This window comes from Dermacentor variabilis, chromosome 3 (genome assembly GCF_050947875.1).
Source record: "Dermacentor variabilis isolate Ectoservices chromosome 3, ASM5094787v1, whole genome shotgun sequence".
Lineage (NCBI taxonomy): Eukaryota > Metazoa > Arthropoda > Arachnida > Ixodida > Ixodidae > Dermacentor > Dermacentor variabilis.
Window position 1 is genome coordinate 122,510,469 of NC_134570.1, and position 22,760 is coordinate 122,533,228.

General features: G+C 46.7%; 2 protein-coding genes across 2 annotated transcripts; one reads left to right on the plus strand and one right to left on the minus strand.

The window, feature by feature from the left end:
• The first annotated feature begins 351 nt into the window (after positions 1-351).
• LOC142574721 (uncharacterized) lies at positions 352-14,017 on the plus strand. Its single transcript, XM_075683747.1, has 3 exons — positions 352-677; positions 13,451-13,508; positions 13,883-14,017. Exons 1-3 carry the CDS (start codon positions 352-354, stop codon positions 14,015-14,017), a joined length of 519 nt encoding a protein of 172 aa, XP_075539862.1.
• Positions 14,018-14,110: 93 nt separating this feature from the next.
• LOC142574142 (uncharacterized) lies at positions 14,111-20,012 on the minus strand. The gene is made up of 4 exons (XM_075683302.1): positions 19,958-20,012; positions 16,730-16,911; positions 15,858-16,006; positions 14,111-14,446 (listed from the first exon to the last, which is right to left on the minus strand). Exons 3-4 carry the CDS (start codon positions 15,900-15,902, stop codon positions 14,111-14,113), a joined length of 381 nt encoding a protein of 126 aa, XP_075539417.1. The 5' UTR covers positions 15,903-16,006; positions 16,730-16,911; positions 19,958-20,012.
• Between the last annotated feature and the right edge of the window lie 2,748 nt (positions 20,013-22,760).

Consider the following 22,760-nt stretch of genomic DNA (forward strand, 5'->3'; position numbering starts at 1 on the left):
CGCGTTCGCGTTTTGCGCAGAAAAGCCGTAGCGCCGTCTGCGGACGCCGTTCTACTCACCGATGGCGCAACGTCTATGAGACCATGATGTCAGTACTCCTCGATCGGAGGGCGGGAGATTTGAACTGCGCTAGAGGTACGCGGACGCTTCAGAACGCATTTTCTCTTAAAATAAGTCTCTCCTTGGCACGAAACAAGCGTTTCGAGGTTTCTGTGATGGTATTTCAACAGTCCACGTTGACTTAATAGTAACCTTTAGTGTCCCTTTAAGCAAAGTTTTCGAGTGAGCCCAGCCACCTTCCGTTATCTTGTGGACTGTCTGCGTCCTTCGCTGGAGAGGGTTACAACGAATATGCGCGAGTGCATTGCGGTGGAAAAAGTGGTGGCCATCGGCTTACTTAAACTGTGCTCCGTGGCGGAGGACCGAGTCGTGGCCACTGTCTTTGGCGTTGGACGATCAACGGTGAATGGCATTTATCGAGAGTTTTGCGAAGCCGTCATTTCCGTCATGGAAAAGGACTGGCTCAAGATGCTGCGTCCAGCGGACATGGACGAACACATTCGCGAATTCATGGCCGTCTGTGACTTTCCCCAAGCCGTAGGAGCCCTCGACGGCTGCCACTTTCCCGTATCGCCGCCAGAAGAACATGCCACTGACTATTATAACTATAAGGGATGGTAAGTTGATTTCGCCTGTTTGAATGAATGAATGAATGTTTGATGTTTTGTGGCGCAAGGGCCAAGTATGGCCAAAGAGCGCCATGTCCGTGTTAATGGGCTTGCAGTGAAATTATGAGTTCGATGAAGTTGGTGTGACGTGGCTGTAGAGGGGCCTTAAAAACGGTCGCGCTAAAGCGCGCAAAATCTGTATAATAAGATTATGGCGATGACTTATGACGTGTACTATGAACATTAAGATACATTTAAATAGAATGATACGATGCGTAAAAATATCTAAGGTTATAAGATATGCTCGAGCACTACTGCCTCCTTAGAGCCCTTGAAAAAACAAGGGCCTGGAGGCATGTGCTAGGCAAAACTGTTATCGCAGCGGCATCCTCTGGAGCGAGGATGCTCTACGAATTTCTTGGGCATATAACGTGTAGTACGACATCATTTAAGAAGCTCAGGACTGTCTTGTTGTCAAAAAGCGGTTCCTTACCAAGAAACATAACCGGGTGTAGAGGGATGTGATGTTCGTAAGCAAGCGGAAAATGTTTCTTTCTCTCCGTTTCGGCTTCCCGACACTCCAGGAGCACGTGGAGGACAGTAAGCACCTCACCGCATCTACCACAGATTGGAGGTTCACTTCCAGTAAGCAGATAATTATGGGTGCCAAATGTGTGTCCTATACTGAGGCGACAGAATAGGACATCTGTTCGCCGAGATTTTGTTGGGGAGGGCCAAAAACCTAACTGCGGCTTTATAACCTGCAGTTTATTATTTATCTCTGCGTCCCACATGCGTTGCCAGTGGTTTCGCAGTTTCTTTCGTATGTAAGGTTTCAGATCTGTGAGAGGCACCAAATCGGTATTATTAACAGCAGGGAGTGCAATTGACGTAGCCATCTGGTCTGCCAAGACGTTACCTTCGATTCCCCTGTGGCCGGGTACCCAGCATATGATGATTTGCTGGTTAGATAGATAAGTTTTGCATATGTCGGAATAGACCTCAGTAAGTACAGGATTTTTATGTTTGTAGGGTGACATTAAGGCCTTCACCACACTTAGGGAGTCTGTATATATTACGGCTTTTTGGAGTTTTGCTTTCTTTATATGCTTTACAGCCGACCATATAGCGTAGGCCTCTGCCGTAAAGATACTTGTTTCTGGATGTAGTACATCGCATTCCGAAAAAGAAGGACCAACGGCTGCATAAGATACTCCGGCATGTGACTTGGAAGCGTCTGTGTAGAACTCTGTGCACGAGTGTTTGTACTGAAGTTCTAGGAAATGCATTCGAATTTCTACATCTGGAGCACGCTTTGAAATTTTTAGAAAGGATACGTCACATTCTGTGACCTGCCAGTCCCAAGGAGGTATTAGCTTGGTTGGGCGCATTAGACGGTGCTCCAGGAGTGGGACATGCATTTCATCGCTAAGCTCCTTCACACGCAGCGAGAAAGGCTGTCTTATAGACGGACGGTTGCGGAAAAGTGTAGCATACGTCATATCGGTAATGGTATTAAGACATGGGTGTTCAGGAATGGAATGCACTTTAAGGAAATAAGTAAAGCTGACGTATGATCTCTGTAAGCGGAGCGGCCACTCATTCGATTCGGCATATAGGCTTTCGATCGGGCTTGTTCTGAAAGCACCAGTGGCTAGGCGGATACCTAGATGATGGACAGGATCCAGCATCCTTAGCGCGCTCGGGGCGGCAGAGTTATACACTACGGCCCCATAATCCAATCGTGACCGTATTAGGCTCTTGTAGAGATTCATTAGACACTTTCTGTCAGTTCCCCACGTAGTCTTGGATAGAAGTTTTATTAAGTTCATTGTTTTTAGACATTTTTCTTTGAGATATTTGATGTGTGGAATGAAAGTGAGTCTATCGTCAAGTATAATACCTAGAAATTTGTGCTCTTTGTTGATAGGAATTTGTTGTCCACACAGTTCTAAGCAAGGATCCGGGACCAGGCCTCTCTTTCGTTTAAAAAGTACACAAGAACTTTTGTGAGGATTGATTTTAAATCCGTTTTTCTCTGCCCATTTTGATACTTTGTTTAAACCATGCTGTACCTGTCTCTCGCACACTGCGAGGTTACAGGATTTAAAAGCTATTTGAATGTCGTCCACATAGATAGAGTAAAAAATGGCCGGAGGTAATGAAGCACGGAGCGTGTTCATCTTCACTATAAAGAGCGTGCAGCTAAGGACGCCTCCCTGGGGTACACCAGTTTCTTGTGTAAAAGGACGTGACAGTACATTGCCGACTTTTACACGGAATGTGCGATTGGACAAATAGCTTTCTATGAGGTTTAGGATATTACCATGAATGCCCATTTCTGACAGGTCTCTTAAGATTCCGTATCGCCACGTTGTGTCGTATGCCTTCTCCATATCGAGGAATACGGATAGGAAAAACTGTTTGTGTACAAATGCGTCACGGATGTTTGCTTCTATACGTACAAGGTGATCAGTTGTGGAGCGCCCTTCCCTGAAGCCAGACTGATAAGGATCAAGTATTTTGTTCTGTTCAAGGAAATGGATGAGGCGCCGATTTATCATTTTTCCAAATACCTTACACATGCAACTTGTGAGGGCTATCGGGCGGTAGCTTGCCACTGAGGAAGGATCTTTGCCTTGTTTTAAAACAGGGACCACGATGGCTTCTTTCCATGCAGTCGGAAGGTACCCTGCGTCCCAGATAGTGTTGAAAAGTGTAAGTAGTGTAACTTGCGTGTCATTGTGTAAGTTTTTCAGCATTTCATACATGATTCTGTCAGATCCCGGTGCAGAGCTCTTGCATGCCCTCAAGGCAGCTCTGAACTCTGCAATACTAAAAGGACGGTTGTATGGTTGATTTTGACGACATTTTCTGTTGAAAGGCTTACGTTCTTCTATTTGCTTGTATTTGAGGAAGGATTGTGAATAATTTGATGAACTTGACACGTTCTCAAAATACTCCCCAAGTGAGTCTGCCTGGTCTTGTAGTGTATCGCCCTGTGTGTTTACCAGGGGGAGTGAATGTGTTTGCCGCCCTTTAATCCTATTAACTCTGTTCCAGGCTTTGGCCTCATCCCTAAACGAGTTAATACTCGATAAAAACTTGTGCCAGCTTTCTCTTCTGGCCTGTCGGCGGGTTCGCCTGCCTTGGGACTTTATTTTTTTAAAGTTTATAAGATTCTCTGCAGTGGGAGAAGCGCGTAGCAACGCCCACGCCTTGTTCTGATTCTTACGGGCGATCCTACATTCGCTGTTCCACCACGGTACACGTCGTTTGCATGCCAGACCACTCACTTCGGATATGCATTTTGATGCGGCATCTATTATGAATGATGTTAGATACTCTACAGCAGCATCAATTTCTAGAGAAGACATGTCGGCCCATGAGATGTTAGTGAGAGTTCGAAATTTCTCCCAGTCTGCTGTGTCTACCTTCCACCTAGGAGCTTGCGGAGGATATTCGTTTTCTTTAGATGTTCTTATCAGTATGGGAAAGTGGTCGCTCCCGTAAGGATTCTTCGTAACTTCACATTCAAGTTCGAGCAGTATAGACGGGGAAACTATACTAAGATCTATTGAAGAAAATGTTCTGTTTGCTAGAGAGTAATATGTGGGTTCCTTTTTATTCAGCAAGCACGCACCGGAAGAAAAGAGGAACTGTTCAACAAGACGACCTCGCGCGTCTGTACGAGAGTCGCCCCACAGGGAGCTGTGCGCATTGAAATCGCCAAGAACAACATAAGGTTCTGGCAATTCGTCTATAAATGACTGTAATTCATGCTTGTTTAATTTGAAGTGTGGGGGTACATAAAGCGAGCAAATGGTGACGAGTTTATTTAAAAGAACAGCTCGAACCGCCACTGCTTCAAGGGGCGTTCGTAGCTGTAAACGTTGACAGGCTACACTTTTTTGAATTATAATTGCAACACCGCCCGATGATGCGACAGCATCATCGCGATCTTTCCGAAACGTAACATATTGTCGAAGAAAGTTTGTGTATTTTGATTTTATGTGTGTTTCCTGTAAACACAGCACTTTTGGATTGTGTGTATGAATGAATGTATGTGGTTTAGTGGCGCAAGGGCCAGATATGGCCAAAGAGCGCCAAGACAGTGTTAGTGATTTCGCGGTGGAATGATGAGTTCTGTGACGAAGATGTGACTTGGCTGTATAGTGGCCTAAAAACAGTCGCTGTAAAGTGCGTAAAATCTATGTGCTATAAAATTATGGCGATGATTAATGACGAGTACTATGAACATTAAAATCCATCGTAGAAGGATGATGCAAAATATAAAATATATAAGATGGTAAAATTTCTTGGAGCACTGCTGCCTCGCCAGAGCCCTTGAACCACAAGGGCCTAGAGGCATGTGCTATTCAAAATAGTTATCACAGCGCCATCCTCTGAAGAGAGGAGACGCTACGAACATGTGGGGCTAAAAACATGAAACACAACATCTTTCAGATAACTTAGGACCGCGTTGGTGTCAAATAGCGGTTCTGGGCCGAGTAACATTACTGGATGAAGGGGGATCTGCTGCCGGTATGCTATGGGAAAATGTTTCTTTCTTTCGTATTCGGCTTTCGGACACTCCAGAAGGACGTGGAGGACGGTGAGCCTCTCCCCGCATCTACCGCAGGTTGGAGGCTCGTTTCCGGTGAGTAAAAAGTTATGTGTGCCAAATGTGTGTCCTATTCTTAGACGACAGAATAGGACATCTGTCCGGCGTGATTTTGTTACGGAAGGCCAGAATCCTAACTGTGGCTTTATCCCATGAAGCTTATTATTTGTTTCCGCGTCCCATAGGCGTTGCCAGTGGTTCCGTAGTTTCCTCCGTAAGAAGGGCTTCAGGTCTGTGACAGGGACCGAAGCAGTAGGGTTAACTGCATGCAATGAAATTGATGTGGCCATCTGGTCGACTAGAACGTTTCCCTCGATGCCCCTATGACCTGGCACCCAGCATATGATGACATGTTGATTACCTATATGGGCTTTACACAGAGCAGAATAGAGTTCGTTAATTACCGGATTTTTGTGGTTAGAGAATGATATCAAGGCCTTTACAACACTAAGGGAGTCCGTATATATGACTGATTTCTGGAGTTTTGATTTCCTGATATGCTTCACAACCGACAAAAGTGCGTAGGCCTCAGCCGTAAAGATACTAGTTTCCGGGTGCAGTACGTCGGATTCCGAGAAGGATGGACCGACGGCTGCATAGGATACCCCGTCGCGTGACTTTGATGCGTCTGTGTAGAACTCCGTGCAGGAGTATTTGTACTGGAGTTCCCGGAAATGCATCTTGATTTCAATCTCTGGGGCATGCTTTGTGACTTCCACGAACGATATATCACATTGTATGAGCTGCCACTCCCAAGGAGGTAGGAGCTTGGCTGGATGCATTAGGCGAAGCTCGAGGAGTGGAACGTGCATTTCTTCGCTAAGCTCCCTCACACGCAGCGAGAAAGGCTGTCTTACGGACGGACGATTGCGAAAGAGTGTAGCACATGTCATGTCATTAATGGTACTAAAACAGGGATGTTGGGGGTTTGAGTGGACTTTCAGAAAATATGTATGGCTGATGTATGTTCTCTGCAGATGAAGTGACCACTCATTTGATTCTACATATAAACTTTGTATGGGACTCGTTCTGAAAGCGCCAGTGGCCAGTCGGATTCCTAGATGGTGCACAGGGTCTAGCATCTTTAGTGCGCTCGGGGCGGCAGAGTGATAAATCACGGCACCATAGTCTAGTCGCGATCGAATGAGGCTTTTATATAGATTCATTAAACACTTCCTGTCACTACCCCACGTAGTCTGGGACAGAAGTTTCATTATGTTCATTGTTTTCAGACATTTTTCTTTAAGATGTTTAATGTGGGGGACGAAAGTGAATCTGTAGTCAAGTATGACACCTAGGAATTTGTGTTCTTTGTTTACAGGTATCTGTTGTCCACGCAGTTCTATGCAAGGATCTGGGATAAGTCCTCTCTTTCTTGTAAAAAGAACACAAGAGCTTTTGTTAGGATTGATCTTAAACCCATTCTTGTCTGCCCACATTGACACTTTGTTCAGGCCATGCTGTACCTGTCTCTCGCAGACTGCGATGTTACAAGATTTGAAAGCTATTTGAATGTCGTCCACGTAGACAGAGTAAAAGATGGCGGGTGGTAGTGAAGCACGAAGCGTGTTCATCTTCACGATAAATAGCGTGCAGCTGAGCACGCCTCCTTGGGGTACACCCGTTTCTTGCTTAAAAGGACGTGAGAGTGCATTGCCGACTTTTACCCGGAAGGTACGATTTGACAGATAGCTTTTTATTATATTAAACATATTACCGTGGATGCCCATTTCTGACAGGTCTCTTAAGATTCCGTAACGCCACGTTGTGTCATACCCCTTTTCCATATCGAGAAATATCGATAGGAAGAACTGTTTATGTATAAATGCGTCCCGGATATTCCCTTCAACACGCACGAGATGATCGGTTGTGGAGCGCCCTTCTCGGAAGCCGCACTGATAAGGATCAAGCATTTTGCTCTGTTCAAGGAAATGAATGAGTCGCCGATTTATCATTTTTTCGAACACCTTACAAATGCAACTTGTGAGGGCTATCGGGCGGTAACTTGCCATTGAGGAAGGGTCTTTGCCTTGTTTCAAAACAGGGACTACAATGGCTTCCTTCCAGGCGGTTGGAAGGTACCCTGCATCCCAGATGGTGTTGAAAAGTGTGAGTAGTGTAAGTTGCGTGTCATGGTGTAAGTTTTTGAGCATTTCATACATGATTCTATCAGATCCTGGTGCGGAACTCTTGCATGCGCTCAAGGCAGCTTTCAACTCGGCAGCACTAAAAGGGCAATTGTACGGTTCATTCTGTCGGCATTTATTGATGAGTGGCTTGCATTCTTCTATTTGTTTATATTTTAGAAAGGATTGCGAATAATGATTTGAGCTTGATACACTCTCAAAGTGCTCCCCAAGTGAGTCCGCCTGATCTTGCAGTGAATCGCCTTGTGTGTTTACCAGGGGGACTGAGTATGTTTGCCTACCTCTAATCCTATTAACTCTGTTCCAGGCTTTGGCCTCATCCCTAAACGAGTTAATACTCGATAGATACTTTTGCCAGCTTTCTCTCCTGGCCTGTCGGCGGGTTCTCCTACCTTGGGATTTTACTTTTTTAAAGTTGACAAGATTTTCTGCAGTGGGCGAAGCGCGTAGCATCTCCCACGCTTTGTTCTGATTCCTACGTGCGATTCTGCATTTATGGTTCCACCACGGGACATGCCGTTTGCATGCCGAGCCGCTTATTTCACGTATGCATTTAGATGCACCATCTATTATAAAGGCTGTGAAGTACTCCACAGCCGCATCGATTTCTAAAGAAGACATGTCGTCCCATGATATACTAGTTAAGTTTCGGAACCTCTCCCAGTCTGCTGTGTCAATATTCCACCTAGGAGCGTGTGGTGGATATTCATTTTCTTTAGGTGATCTTAGCAGTATAGGGAAGTGGTCGCTGCCGTAAGGGTTGTCGGCAACTTCCCATTCAAGTTCAGGCAGTACAGACGGGGAGACTATGCTTAGGTCTATGGAAGAATAGGTTCTATTTGCAAGAGAGTAATATGTGTGTTCCTTTTTATTCAACAGACAAGCACCAGAAGAAAAGAGGAACTGTTCGAGAAGACGTCCTCGCGCATCTATACGAGGGTCGCCCCACAGGTAGTTATGTGCATTGAAATCGCCAAGAACAACGTAGGGTTCTGGCAATTCATCAATAAACGACTGAAATTCATGTTTGCTTAGTTTATAATGTGGGGGTATATAAAGTGAGCAAATAGTGATAAGCTTGTTTAGCAGAATGACTCGAACCGCCACTGCCTCAAGGGCCGTTCGTAGCTGCAAACGTTGACAGGCTATGCTTTTTTGAATTATAATTGCAACACCGCCCGATGATGCGAGAGCATCATCGCGATCTTTGCGAATAGTAACGTGTTGTCGAAGAAAATTTGTGTGTTTTGGTTTTAAGTGTGTTTCCTGTAAACACAGCACTTTCGGATTGTGTTTATGGATAAGTTCTTGCACATCATCGAGATTCCTAAGAAGACCTCTGACATTCCATTGAATGATTTGTGTATCCATATTTAAAGAAAAATTTGTGCTGTGTTTACGGAAATTGAGGTGATGCCGCTTAGGTTACAGAGCTCTTTCGAGGCCCTGTAACGGGGGTTCTGCCCTTTCTGGAGCGTTCGAGGGAGCCTCGCCGCTCCTTAGGCGCTTGGTGCGCCTTGAGAATAGGTGTAGTGTCCATTGCCTCTTGTGAGGCGCCGGACACCTGCTCTTGCGAGCGAGAAGTTTCCCGAGAGGGTCCCGCCTTGGAGGGCAAGACCCCTGCGCCCACCAGCCCGGAGGTCGATGGGGCACCCTGCGGGATTTGGCTGCGCCGGCTGTTGCCAGCGCTGGGAGGGGCCGGGGAGATTGGGGCACCCTCTGCTGCGCCCACCTTCGGGGTCGATGGTCCCCCCTGCTCTGTTGACGGAGCAGCGCTAGCTGCGACCGCCGCGGGGGCAGATGGCGTAACTGCCGACTCACTGCTTGTGGGTCGGACAGCCGCCGGAGGCCGTTGTGACGCTGCCCCCTTACGCGCCACATCGGCAAAGCTGCTCTTAGACAGGTATGACACCCGCCTCCGTGCCTCTTTGAAAGTGATATTTTCTTTTACTTTTATGGTCACAATTTCTTTTTCTTTTTTCCAGGACGGGCAGGCGCGCGAGTATGCGGCATGCTCGCCATCACAGTTGACACAGTGTGGGGTGTTCTGGCACGTTTCGGAGGAATGTTCATTGTCACTGCACTTGGCACAAGTCAGCCGGCCTCGACAGTTCTGTGAACTGTGGCCGAAACGTTGGCACTTAAAGCATCTGAGAGGATTGGGAACGTATGGTCGAACACGAAGTTTGATATAACCAGCCTCGATGGACTCGGGAAGGACACTTGAGCCGAAAGTGAGTATCAGGTGTTTCGTCTTTATCTCTTTTCCATCTCGCCTCATCTTAATTCGTTTAACATTTATAACATTCTGGTCACTGAAGCCCTCCAAGAGTTCAGCCTCAGTGAGCTCCATCAAGTCATCGTCAGAGACAACACCACGGGTGGTGTTCATCGTGCGGTGCGGGGTTATAATTATCTGGGTTTCCCCAAATGACACTAGTGTTGACAATTTTTCATATTGTTTTTGATCGCGGAGCTCCAAGAGGAGATCCCCGCTTGCCATCCTCGACGCCTTATAGCCAGGACCAAAGGCTTCAGTCAATGACTTCGAAACAAGGAAGGGTGAGATAGTTCTTACTGGTTTATCTGGTTTTGCAGAATGGATAACATGGAAACGCGGGAACGATTCTTTTTGGCGGCCAAAAAATTGAAAGACTTCATCGGTGCGCCCTCTTTTCTGAGGGCGATCAGGTAGTGAAGGGAAGGAAGTAGCCATGTGTGGACGTGTAGTTTTCGGCAGCAACGCCAGCCACCCACCATGGAGTCCAACAAGGGGACGCTGCAGGGCCTGAAAAACAGGGCCTGCAAACGCCAGCTGTACGTTGCCACTATAACCCAATATGACATAACCAAGGTTGGCTACTCACACAAGGTTAACCCTTGCTGCCAAGAAGGTCTGAAGTGATAAAGAAATGAGAAGGAGACAGGAAAGGCGGAAAGTAAGGGAAAGACGAAGGTAATAGGGAGAGAGAGACAGGAAAAGGCAACTACCGATTTCCCCCGGGTGGGTCAGTCCGGGGGTGCCGTCTACGTGAAGCAGAGGCCAAAGGGGTGTGTTGCCTCCGCCGGGGGGCCTTAAAGGTCCGAACACCCAGCATCGGCTCAACCCCCAGGATCCCCTTTTCCCCGGACACGGCTGAGCCGCGCACGGCTACACGCGGGAGGGTCCAACCCTCGTGTGCTCGGGTACGTGGTGTCGCAACACACCAAACGCCTGCTGACGCAGACGCCCCTGCGGGGGGATTGTGTGTATGGATGAGTTCTTGCACATCATCAAGATTCCTAAGAAGACCTCTGACATTCCATTGAATGATTTGTGTATCCATATTTAAAGAAATATAGGTGCTGTGTTTACGGAAACGGAAGAGATGTCTTACATTACAGAGCCCTTTCGAGGCCCTGTAATAGGTGTTTTGTTCTTTTTGAAGCGTTCGAGCGAGTCTCGACGCTCCTTAGGCGTTTGGTGCGCCTTGGGGACAGGTGTAGTGTCCATTGCCTCCTGTGAGACGCCGGACAGGCGCTCTTGCGAGCGAGAGGTTTTCAGAGGGAGTCCCGCCTTCGAGGGCAAAACCCCTGCGCCCACCAGCCCGGAGGTCGATGGGGCTCCCTGAGGGATTTGGCTGCACTGGCCGTTGCCAGCGCTGGAGGGGGCCTCGGAAGTTGGGGCAGCCTCGGCTGCGCCCACCTTCGGGGTCGATGGCTCCGTCTGCTCGGTTGGCGGAGCAGCCCTAGCTGCAACCACCATCGGGGGAAAAGGCGTAACTGTCGACTCACTGACTGTGGGCCGGACAGCCGCCGGAGGCCGTTGTGACGCTGCCCCCTGACGCGCCACATCGGCAAAGGTTTTCCTGGGCAGGTACGATACCCGCCTACGTGCCTCCTTGAAACTTATATTTTCCTTTACTTTTATTGTTACAATTTCCTTTTCTTTTTTCCACGATGGGCACGACCGCGAGTACGCGGCGTGCTCCCCATCACAGTTTACACAGTGGAGAGTGTTCGCACAAGCTTCAGTGGCGTGTTCAAGGGCACTGCATTTGGCGCATGTTTGGCGGCCTCGGCAGCTCTGCGAGCTGTGGCCAAAACGCTGGCATTTGAAGCATCTTAGGGGATTTGGCACATATGGTCTGACACGGAGCTTTATGTACCCGGCCTCTACAGACTCGGGCAGAATACTTGAACCGAATGTGAGTATCAGGTGCTTTGTTTGAATTTCTTTTCCATCCCTTCTTATCTTAATTCTTCTCACATTGACAACATTCTGATCACTGAAGCCCTCCAGGAGCTCAGCCTCTGTCAGCTGGAGCAAATCGTCATCCGAGACAACGCCGCGGGTGGTGTTGAGCGTGCGGTGTGGAGTCACTGTTAATGGAACATCTCCGAATGATACTAGACTGGGCAACTTATCGTACTGTTTCTGATCATGGAGCTCTAGCAGGAGATCACCACTTGCCAGCCTTGATACCTTGTAGCCTGGACCAAGGACATCAGTTAAGGACTTAGAAACTAGAAAAGGGGAAATGTTTCGTACTTGTTTGTCGGATTTTTCTGAGTGGATTACATGGTATTGTGGGAAGTTTGGTCTTTGTCGTCCAAGGAACTGAAAAACTTCATCGGTGCGCCCTCTTTTGTGAGGGCGATCAGGAAGCGGAGGGAAGGAGCTAGCCATAAAGGAATTGAATTTTCGGCAACAACGCCAGCCACCCACCATGGAGCCCTACAAGGGGACGTTACAGGGACTGTAAAAACAGGTCCTGCAAGCGCCAGCTTTACGTTATCGCTATAACCAAATATGAGATAACCTAGGTTGGTTATTCACACAAGGTTAACCCTTGCTGCCTGGAAAAATTGGAAGTAAGCGGAAGCTAGGAGAAGACAGGAAAGATGAAAAGTAAGAGAAAGACGAAGATTAGAGGAAGAGAGAGACAGGAAAAGGCAACTACCGATTTCCCCCTGGTGGGTCAGTCCGGGGGTGCCGTCTACGTGAAGCCGAGGCCAAAGGGGTGTGTTGCCGCCGCCGAGGGGCCGTAAAGGTCCAAACACCCGGCATTGGCTCAACCCCCAGGATCCCCTTTTCCCCGGACACGGCTAAGCCGCGCATGGCTACACGCGGGAGGGTCCAGCCCTCGTGTGCTCGGGTACGTGGTGTCGCAAGGCACCAAACGCCTGCTTGCGCAGACGCCCCTGCGGGGGACTTCGCCTGTTTGAGTAATGAACCTTCGTGCCTAAGACATTGTACTCGATGCACCTTACAAATACGCTTAATGTGCCTTTTAGCATGGGCGGGTTACAAATTAGAAGCGCATTTTAACAGCACCGCATTTAGCTTGAATAACCACCGTAATTGTCCTCACAAATGGAGTCCGGCAACTTGTTTTCCTAGGATGTACAACCGCGCGTATTTTTTGCAATTACAGCGATGCAAAAGAAAATCCTCGCTACAAGCTTACCAAAAACAAAGCCTACCGAGAAAATAGGTTTAATATTAAAGTGTTTACGTAACTATAGCATACGAGAAGGAGAAGTATGTTGCAATTCACTTTCGAGGCCTTGAAGCAGCTAAAGGCATTATCACGACAGAAAATTTCCCTTGAAAAAATTGGCAGTGGTAGCTTGCAGGAGCCGTCGAATGCTACGAAGCGTCGTGGCAACCAAGACGAACATAGCTTCAAATTTATTTGCTTGACGTGACACACAGTGAAGATATATGTTCAGGAGAGCTTTAGGAGATTGTACATATAGGGCTAATGTTAGGAAATTACTTGAATATGAGGCCGATGTCAATGTTCTGAGGTGACAGGAGCATAGACACAAATAAGAGATATATTATGTGTATTGTCTAGTGCCTTTCACCTCATAATATGCCAATCCAACATGTCCAGTTTTCCATCCCAACGTCTTGTCAACGCGTTCATGAATTGTTCTTAATCGATTAACATCAAAATTGAAACCGCTTTTAAATAAGATGTTCTTATTGACTCAACTATTGTGTATATGTTCATTTTTTGCAGGCACAGCATTATTCTTCTGGCTCTCGTGGACCACAAGTACCGTTTCAGGTATATAAACGTGGGTGCCCCTGGAAGAAGCCACGACTCTCATGTTTACCGAATGTCGAGCCTCTCTCAGATGGTTGCAAGTCCGCTTTTTAAGGCTCCGGTGGCAGCAATAGGAGGAGTTGCCGTCGCACCTCTGATATTGTGCGACCAAGCATTCCCACTAACACCAAATCTCATTAAGCCATTTGGACACAACGGTCCACTGAATGAAGACCAGAGAACATTCAATTGCCACATCAGCCGAGCGAGACGTATAGTAGAAAACGCTTTTGGAAGACTTAAAGCAAGATTTCGCTTCACGTCGAAGAGAAAGGAATGTGATGTTGACAATGCCCGCCTGGTGATTCGCGCATGTGAACATTTGTGAGCATTTCAATGATGCAGTTCAGTTTCAGTGGCTCCAGGAAGTACAACAGTAACAACCAACTGCCCCAACCAGTGCGTAGCAGCGATTCTGAAATTGGAAATGCAGCCAGTGTGCGTTCTGCACTCGTGGACTACTTCAGACAGAGGGTGTAGACCTTGGTAGCTCACTTCTAGAAATTGGGCCCCAACATGCAAGTGCTTTGTGCTCACACTCGTGAATAAAACAAAGTGAGCATTTTTTCTACCTCAAGTTTTATTTAAAAAACGAACAACTGCATTCACGAGCTTTTCTTGCAGCTGCAGGTGTTTGCTTCGCAGCTCGAATTCAGTTTGTTGTGCCCGTTCAAGTTGCTCTCGCAGCATTCTCTGTTCGGCAAGTATGGCACCTTGAATTTCCGTCGCTGTCGTCACGGTCCGCCGTCGCTTCCTCGTTATGCGCGTTGCTGTGCTCGCTTCGGGGCTCAGAGCAGACTGCACGGTGGGTGAAGGTGGTGGTGGCTCTTCTGCCGGCGTTCCTGGCGCCGATGTGCCTTCACTGTCGGTCATGTCTGATGTGTGACCGCTCTCCATGTCAGAGATCAGCTGGAAACATTAAAGGAAAAGCTGCTACACAGATTGCAAGCAAAATATTTCACTAGAGGCAGCGCATAGCAGCCTCTTAAGTATAACAGACACGGCCGCTTCGTTATAGCCACAATCACACCTGTTGATAATTACATTGAAGGAATGAACTGCACAAATGGGGATAGAATTTTTTATGATGCAGTACAATATTGCACCAAACACGAAAGCCTTTCTGGGAATCTAGGGGCATCCCTCAAAAAAAAAAAGCTTAAAGTAACAAAAGCACCTTTATCATTGTCACAGAGTGCATGCCCGCGCCCCTCTCAAGATGGCCGCCATTGCCCCCGCAGCAGCAACGCCGCTTGCATGGCGATGGGGAAGAGAGCTTCCCATTGTCCCTGAGCTCGCCGGACCGGTTGGTGACGTAGGTCGCCTGAGCGCGACGGAGGGACGAGGCGGCTCGGCGAGCCGGGAGAGCGGCTTGGAAGACGGAGCAGGTTGGTCGGGCACCGGGGGACAGCTGAAGATGTGGTCGGCAGGCTGAGATCTCCAGGCCGAAGTCTTCGCCGGCCGAGCGACAGACGGTGCAAGTCCGTCAGGATCTTCGGCAGCGAGGTCGCAGCAGCCCGACGCTCTTCAGATCGGGACCTCGGCAAGCACGCCCCAGATAAGCCTCGTGTTCCAGCCCGCTCTCAGAACTTTCCGCCGGACTCTCTTTTCTGATCGCGTTTAATCGTTCATTTGTTTATCCATCGCGTGTTAATTTTTGTATGTTCTGTTAGTGTAGTGCTTGCCGTATTTATTGTCGCGTATATTTTTCATTTGTGTCGCGAATTTTTTTTGTTATTTCGCGAGTGTTAATGGTTCCCACGTGGTGGGCTTAGTGTCGCGCGAGTGGCGTCAGGGCGTGTGTTGTGTGACCCGCACGCCTTCCGCGAGCTAGGACTCAGTACTGGAAGTTGTATGTTCTTTTTCTTTCATTATGTCTCGCGCATAATTTTATCTTATTAAATTGAATGTGTGTGTTGTACGTCGCGTCCCGTCTCATGCCTCTGGTTCACGGTCGATCAGGCGTGGACCTTATCGCCGGTCAGCAGTCGAACCTTCAATAACGCACGCGGGGTGGGTTTGTTGTCACCCCATCCCCTCCTGTTCGGAGAGTGCGAATTACCCCACCATCAATCTTTGACAATCATGCAAAGCAAAGGTCTCTTCAATTCGGCAGTGCAGAAAGCGACTTCACTTGTGAAGAAAGCGCAGCCAAATCGAGGAGACAAAGTTTCACAACTCTCTCAAAAGAAATGTGAACTTCTGTGAGTCAAATTGTGGTAAAACATAAGCGTAAATGCTCATGCATTTACATAAGTAAATGCATGAGCATTTACTGATTGCAGGGAAGTTGCAAAATGGTGCTTTATTCATTGCATACCTTTTCGACAGTGTCACTGCTGCTGTTGCAGCAGCTCTCCTCCATGAGTGATGAGTCGTTTATGGGTAAACAACCAATAAATCTTAATTTCGTTGAAGTACGGCCACGTCGGTGGCTAAGACCCAGTTGTTAGCTCTCGTTCATGTTTTCTAAAACAAAGAACATCACAGTCGATTTCAGTTGTGAAGCACCAAAAGCAAGGACATTGCAATGAGCAGCGTAGAAATACATAGAAAAAACTATGCTAGCTTATCAGAATTTTATTGCTGCCTGAAAGCAAGTTCACCTGTGTGACAAACTAAACGAGTACTTTTGACCACGGCAGCTTTTTTGGTAATGAATCAAAATAAATAAAAGTCGTGCCAATTAAATGCTAGGCGGAAACATCCCTAGCTAATGTTTGCACAGGAGGTAACAACGTGCCTTTTCATTGACGGCACAATTTTTCACCTCACGAGGCTTGAATCTTTTTTTTCGTGTAGACTAAAGCGTATTTAAGGTTACAGTTCCCAAGACATCAGACACGTGGAAATTGTAAACCTCGAGTACACCCGGCTGACCTAAAGATAAGCACCACGAGACACATGGTACGAAGCCGCCGCGTTCGCGGCACCATTGCGGCCGTGCACTTCATATGCGAATATAACTGTTCTGACACTACTGCACGTTGTCTGTCGTCGGCACGCTTTCGCTCACAGCTGATTCAATAATGCAACATGGCTCTACCATACACCACGCAGGGCACCCATCTCGGAACTTTGACTTTAGCGATAAAATATCAAGTTCTCTGTCAAGCACAAACACACGCTAAACATACAAGCACAGCGCTCGCGACCATACACAGCGAGAAGAACAATAAATCGACGTCTTACCTGTATGTCTGAGTCAAGTTATCTATTTTGCTGTGGACTTGTGCCCGCTTGCGGGGAAGGCCCATGCTGCTGAGGCTTTCGGCAATCTTGTCATACACCCCGCCGTTGTGTTTCTGACCTCGTAAAGCGTCCAGGTGGTCCTCCCACAGCTTTATGAGCGTCCAGGTCGCCTTTTCGGACCACTGGACGCGTGGTTTTTTCTGGTTAGTTAGTTAATTCGGGTTTAATCGCGCAAAAGCAACTAAGGCCATGCTGCGCCAGCCACAAGATATTAAGAGTTCAAATGTTAAAGCAGTGGAAGCTGCGTTATTTTAGTCTGTGTAAAAAACCGGTTTCTTCTAGAAAGCTGAACAAGTCAGCGAAAGGCACTAGCGGTTCATCTCCGAGTATTGAGGCGGGGTGTAAAGGTATGTGTAACTTATAGAGATTCTGTAAAAGCTTTTGTCTCTGTGTTTCAATATTTTGACATGTCATAATAATGTGCATTACGGTGAGTGGTTCATGGCACTTCTCGCAAGTTGGCGGGTTTTCGTTTTGAAGTAGGAAATTGTGTGTCAGGTGTGTATGCCCGATTCGGAGTCTACATAGGATCACCTCATAGAAGCGTTGCTGGTGACAGCACGACTTCCATTCTCTAAGCACGGGTTTTATTGTGTGTAACTTGTTATTTGTGCATGAGTCCCATTCTAGTTGCCACTTTAATGTCAAGGCCTTATGAATAAGCTCGGATACTGTCTTTGTATGGAAGTGTTGCTTGCGGTATACCTTTGTGTGCTGCCATGAACGCGCATCTATCTGCTGCTTCATCCCCTGGTATCCAGACATGGCTTGGGACCCAGCAGAATCGTATGGTTCTTCCATATTCGTTATAAGCCAACATGTTTAGGATGTCACCAAGTAGGGGTTCGGACGCGGAGTTAAGGTTTAGAGCCCTGAGTGCGCTTAACGAATCGGTATATATGATAGTATTCGTCTGCTTGTCACTGGTGATTTTTTTTACTGCCGTCCATATTGCGAAAACTTCGGCGGTAAACACTGAAGAAAAATTATTTATCCGAATGCTACTTTGCCAATTTTTCGTAATTATTCCTACACCTACGTATTCTTGTGTTTTGGAGCCGTCGGTGTAAAATTCCGTGTAATGTTTATATTTTTCTTGTATAGCTCGAAACTCTTGTATTATGTGTTCTTGTGGAATGTCTTTCTTCTTTAGATGTGTTAGTGTCCAGTCGCATAGCTGTGAAAAGTTGTACCATGGTGGCAATCTTGGTGGCCTTTCAGCAACCTGCAGGGCCTCGTGAGGAACATCATAAGCCTGACAGTATTCTTCGTATCGTAAGATTAGTGGCCGAATCATGTTCGGTTTGCTTGTGTAGTGTATCCTTGATTTGCACTGTGTAACGATGTTGTAGCATATATGTTGTGGTGATGACCGAACTCGTAGTACATAGGAAAGTGTAAGCAGTGCTCTGCGTTGCTGTAAGGACGGCTCATTGCAGTCAAGATATAAACTTTGGACAGGCGATGTTCTGTAGGCACCGCTTGCCAGTCGTAGGCCGAGATTATGAACTGGATCGAGTCGCTTGATGTATGACTGCCTAGCTGCACCATAAGCTACACTACCGTAGTCGAGGATGCTACGTACGAGGGACCGGTATATACGTAGTAGACAAGTTCGGTCAGATCCCCAGTGCTTGTGTGATAGCACCTTGAGGATATTTAATGCTTTATTTGCTTTAATTTTAGTTGTGTTAATGTGGGCCAGGAAGTTCAGCTTTGTGTCAAACATTACGCCTAGAAATTTAGTGTTCTTTGACAGGCAAGGTTGTACCATACAATGTGAGAACTGGGTTGAAGTGTAACCCTCGTTTCTGGGAGAACTGCAACAGTTTTGTCTGTTGAAAAACGGAATCCATTTTTGTCAGCCCATTGTGTAAGGTTATTTATGGTTATTTGTAGTTGTCTTTCGCAAGTGGATAGACCTGAGGCGCGGCAAGCCACTTGCAGATCGTCAACATACATGGAGTGTATAACAGAGGATGGTATGATCTTATTAACAGAGTTCATTTTGATTATCAAGAGTGTCGTGCTCAGAATACAACCCTGTGGAACGCCATTTTCCCGTGTAAATGTGCGTGAAAGTATTGTGCCGAGACGCACCTGAAATGTTCTATTTGCCATAAAATCAGATGGACAGTTTAGCATTCTGCTGATTGTGCAGTCTCCATCTCGCGACGCGAACACACCTCACGCGCGCAGCAAACGACGACGACACTGCCGGAATTCAACATGGCGGCACTAGCGACGTTATGCGAGCGTTTGAGAGTATAGCTAGAGGAAATCTCCACTATTCGACAAATTGTATTACCGCTAACAATTAAAACATTTTCGCATGGTAAAATACATATGGGCACCGTAGTTGTGTGGCAGGTTTCCTTCTATTGACGAGTTGTGCACGCTGTGTGCGAGAGTAACTCCTTTTCCGCTCGAAAAGTAGTTGCACGATCTCCTTTCCCGAAAAGGAACTTTGCCGTAAAGGAAAAACCTTTGTCGTGTGTCACTGCACTTGAACGCCTTTCCGGTAGATGTCCCCTTACCTAAAGGACTTTAGAGTGCCCGTGTGTCAGGGGTATTAATGCATTTATCAAACATCATTTTTCCTTTACGTCATTTTTGGCTCAGGTATTCCTGAGGGACTGGACCGAGTTAGAAGGGACCTTTGCAGAACTTTTAAATGAGCTGCCACTTAATGAGAGGGTGTTTGTAGTGGCAGAGGTCATTCCTGCAGCCCATCCTGGTCCTTTCCTATCAGGTGCCTTACTTTTACCTATCATCCTTTGTAGCTTTTACAGAACCACTTAGGCTCAGTACTGTCTGCGCATACGTCACACTGACTTTGTGTATAAATGCATTGTTGAGAGGATAATACTATGTAGGTCTTTATTCTGAGTAAATGTCTGCTTTCATGTAGTAAACTACATGTTCAGTACATCTGCTATGAGTAAAATTTTCATGTGGAGCATGTTTTTGTCTGGTTTCCTTTTACCTATTAGGCATATCCGAGCTTGATGCCCCATCGAACGCCACGAATACTTTCAACACTACCAACATGAGCCAGCCTACAGTGGACACCAGCAGCTTCCCGATAGCCTTAGAGAGGCCCTTGGAAATCACGTGCCCCTCCTTCCAAGGGAGAGAAGTGACTTGGTGAGGCGGGTGGCTGCTCACTTGTTGAATCGGTGCTGGAGACCGAAGATACGCAGCCCAGCTGCACAAAGTGTAGCTCCGTATCCGCTCTCTCTTGAAGATAGGAAGTCAGATGACGGGCTGCCGGGAAGGGGCTACGACTCTTTCCAGCAGCTGGAAAACAGGATAGAAAATTGCAATTCTGAAGCATAACTGAAGCAGTTATGCTTCAGAAAATTTAAATTGCGGCAAGCGATCTGCCTCTCCTACGGCAGGAGCTTCGGGCTCTAAAGCAAGAAGGTTGGCGTATGGCTGTGCCAACTGGCAGCCAGTCCGCAGATTTGAGCCCCTAAGTGACACACCAGAATAAAAGAATGTGAAGGTATGCAGTTGCACCAGTTCTTGCAAAGTAGCAGGGGCTTAGACTAAAATAAAATATTGTGAAGCAGTATCATGCATGTTTCTTCAACTACAGAATGTTCCTCTTCAGTGTTTAGGAGCAATTTATTGAAACAAAAATAATGATATCCCAAAAGCTATTTGAATTTCTCTGAAGTTGAGAAATTGGCTGCCACATGTCAACTTTCGTAAGCTGGTTCCTAGTTTGAAAGCTAATCACGTGTAAATGAGTTGACAAACCTTTTCAGTTTAATCACACGCACAGTAGCCCTGCCAGTGCAGTGATGCCAGTAGTCATCGCCCCTTTCTTACTGCACTAAGCTCAAGGCAACCTTGAGAGCAACGCCCAAGGTGAACAACAATAAATTTTGCAGAGAATTACCGGAACAGTTAGGAAATGTGTTTTCTCACTTTGCTTACGATAGTAGAAGGCTACAGTGCGAGAACCGACGGAGACAAAGGAGGCACACAAAGTACAGACACAGCGCTGACTGAACAAAAATGTGTATTTTGCCGCTGCGCAGCTAGTTTTAAAGCGAACACTTGGCAAAAATAAACAAGATCACACATGCGCACAGAACCTGCCTGTATCACTACCGCACCCTGGCATTTGAATCAAGGTAGGTCAGCTATTTTTCACACAAGGCTATCGAGGGACAGACAACTGACGCAGTTATTTCCCCCGCGTGAAATTGCGACAGCCTCGATAATTTCTCTAGCAAGGCTTGATTTTCTCCTAGATATAGTATTGCCTTTGTCGAGGGTAGGTTTGCACCCACAGTTTCGACGCTGCACGCCTTGATGACCTTGAATGCTATGCTACCTGGGACAAAGGAAATTACCTGCAGAAGGAGGGCGTCTGTATTCGTTGCTCGATTGCGCCTGAGCTCAGTAAGTTATATTACCCAAATGCGATAGGAATATCTTCAGATATATTGACAATTCTTTAGTTCCTAACGTTTCAAATAACGGTGGATTCACTGTAGCAATGTGCTTGGTGTTTTTTTATAGATGTTTTATGTCTCCTAACTGATGCATGAGCTTTCTCAAGAAAATAACGTTCGGCTTTTAGACCTGCGCCTTCAGTTTTAGACACAGAATGTGTGCTGGATGCTTGATCCAAGGGTGAACAAGCCTTTACTTCCATTTGGGTCTGCACATTCTAAACTCGTGAAGAGAAGTATTGTTGTCTCTCGCCTTTCAAATGCCTTGAAGAAATCTTGTGTGCACAAGGCGGAAGAAAGCTTTCGGTCGCAGGTATCCTGCCTCAGTGCAAATGGATATACCTTGTGTTTGCAGGTTAGTGTCGCGGAAGGCTTACTTAAATAAGTTGGGAAAGCTGGTCGCGCAAGGACGCTGTTCACAGAAGCACAAAGTAGTGACAACGTAAAGAAGGCAGGTGTTTCATATTTTCATGGAATCTCCCACAATCCTAAGAAGGTTGGCAAGAGTGCAAATGGTTCATGTTCTTTTTTCCGAGCCTAGAAAACTGGTGCCACTAAGAAAGCAGACTTGTGCTGTCTCCCAAGAAAAGGCCCAGTGTAAAACTAATCGCGGACAGTGCTTCACACAATGTGCCCAGTGTGTCGTATATGAGATATCGGGCAAACTGGCTGATCGGGCATCGGGAAAACTGGCTGATGCATTAACGATTGGCTTAAGGGACACCACAACAATTTTAGAAACACTATTCAAGGTCATCTAGGCGTGCACTGTCGCGACTGCGCGTGCAAACCTATCTTCGAAAAATGCAAGTTTATATCTAAGAGACAATCAAGTCTTACTAGAGGAATTATCGAGGCTGTTCCAATTTCACGCATCGGAAATAACTGCGTCAGTTGTCCCTTGATAGCGTTGTGTGAAGAATAGATGACCCACCTTGTTTCGAATGTCCGGATGCGATAGCAATACAGGCAGGCTCTGTGCGCATGTGTGGCCTTGTTTATTTTTGCCAAGTGTTCGCTTTAAAACTAGCTGCGCAGCGGCAAAATACACAATCTTGTTGAGTCACCGCTATGTCTGTGTTCCTTGTGTGTCTCCTTTGTCGCCGTCGGTTCTCGCGCTTTAGCCTTCCACTATGTTCAAACAAGCCCAACTAGTTACTCTGCTTACGACAGTTGTCGAATTCATGAAGTCGTTCTGTGATACTGTCTCGCATTTATGTTTTCAATAAGTAGACCTGGTTGTAACAGCCATTCATCTGTAATATTTTGTCAACATTATGACAGGCCACGTTTTCGTGAAAAAAATGCTGGGGTGCGCACCACAGCTGATGAGTCTAATGGAGTTGACTTCAAGGAAGGAAACGATTCATCTGGTTGTCCACGTGCAAGACCGTAAAAAAAGGAAATGAAGGTATGAAATACTTAATTTCATACCCCCTGATGAATAATTACTATAATGCAAAATGAAATTAAGTATAGCACGCAGGGGATCAGAGAATGCC

Coding starts and splice junctions, on each gene's coding strand:
- LOC142574721 (XM_075683747.1), top strand. CDS start 352: ATGCGCGAGTGCATTGCGGTGGAAAAAGTGGTGGCCATCGGCTTACTT. Junction 678..13,450: donor TATTATAACTATAAGGGATG/GTAAGTTGATTT, acceptor CATTTTTTGCAG/GCACAGCATTATTCTTCTGG. Junction 13,509..13,882: donor ACCGTTTCAGGTATATAAAC/GTGGGTGCCCCT, acceptor TCAATGATGCAG/TTCAGTTTCAGTGGCTCCAG.
- LOC142574142 (XM_075683302.1), bottom strand. CDS start 15,902: ATGGAGGAGAGCTGCTGCAACAGCAGCAGTGACACTGTCGAAAAG. Junction 14,447..15,857: donor GCAGTGACACTGTCGAAAAG/GTATGCAATGAA, acceptor TAATGTTTCCAG/CTGATCTCTGACATGGAGAG.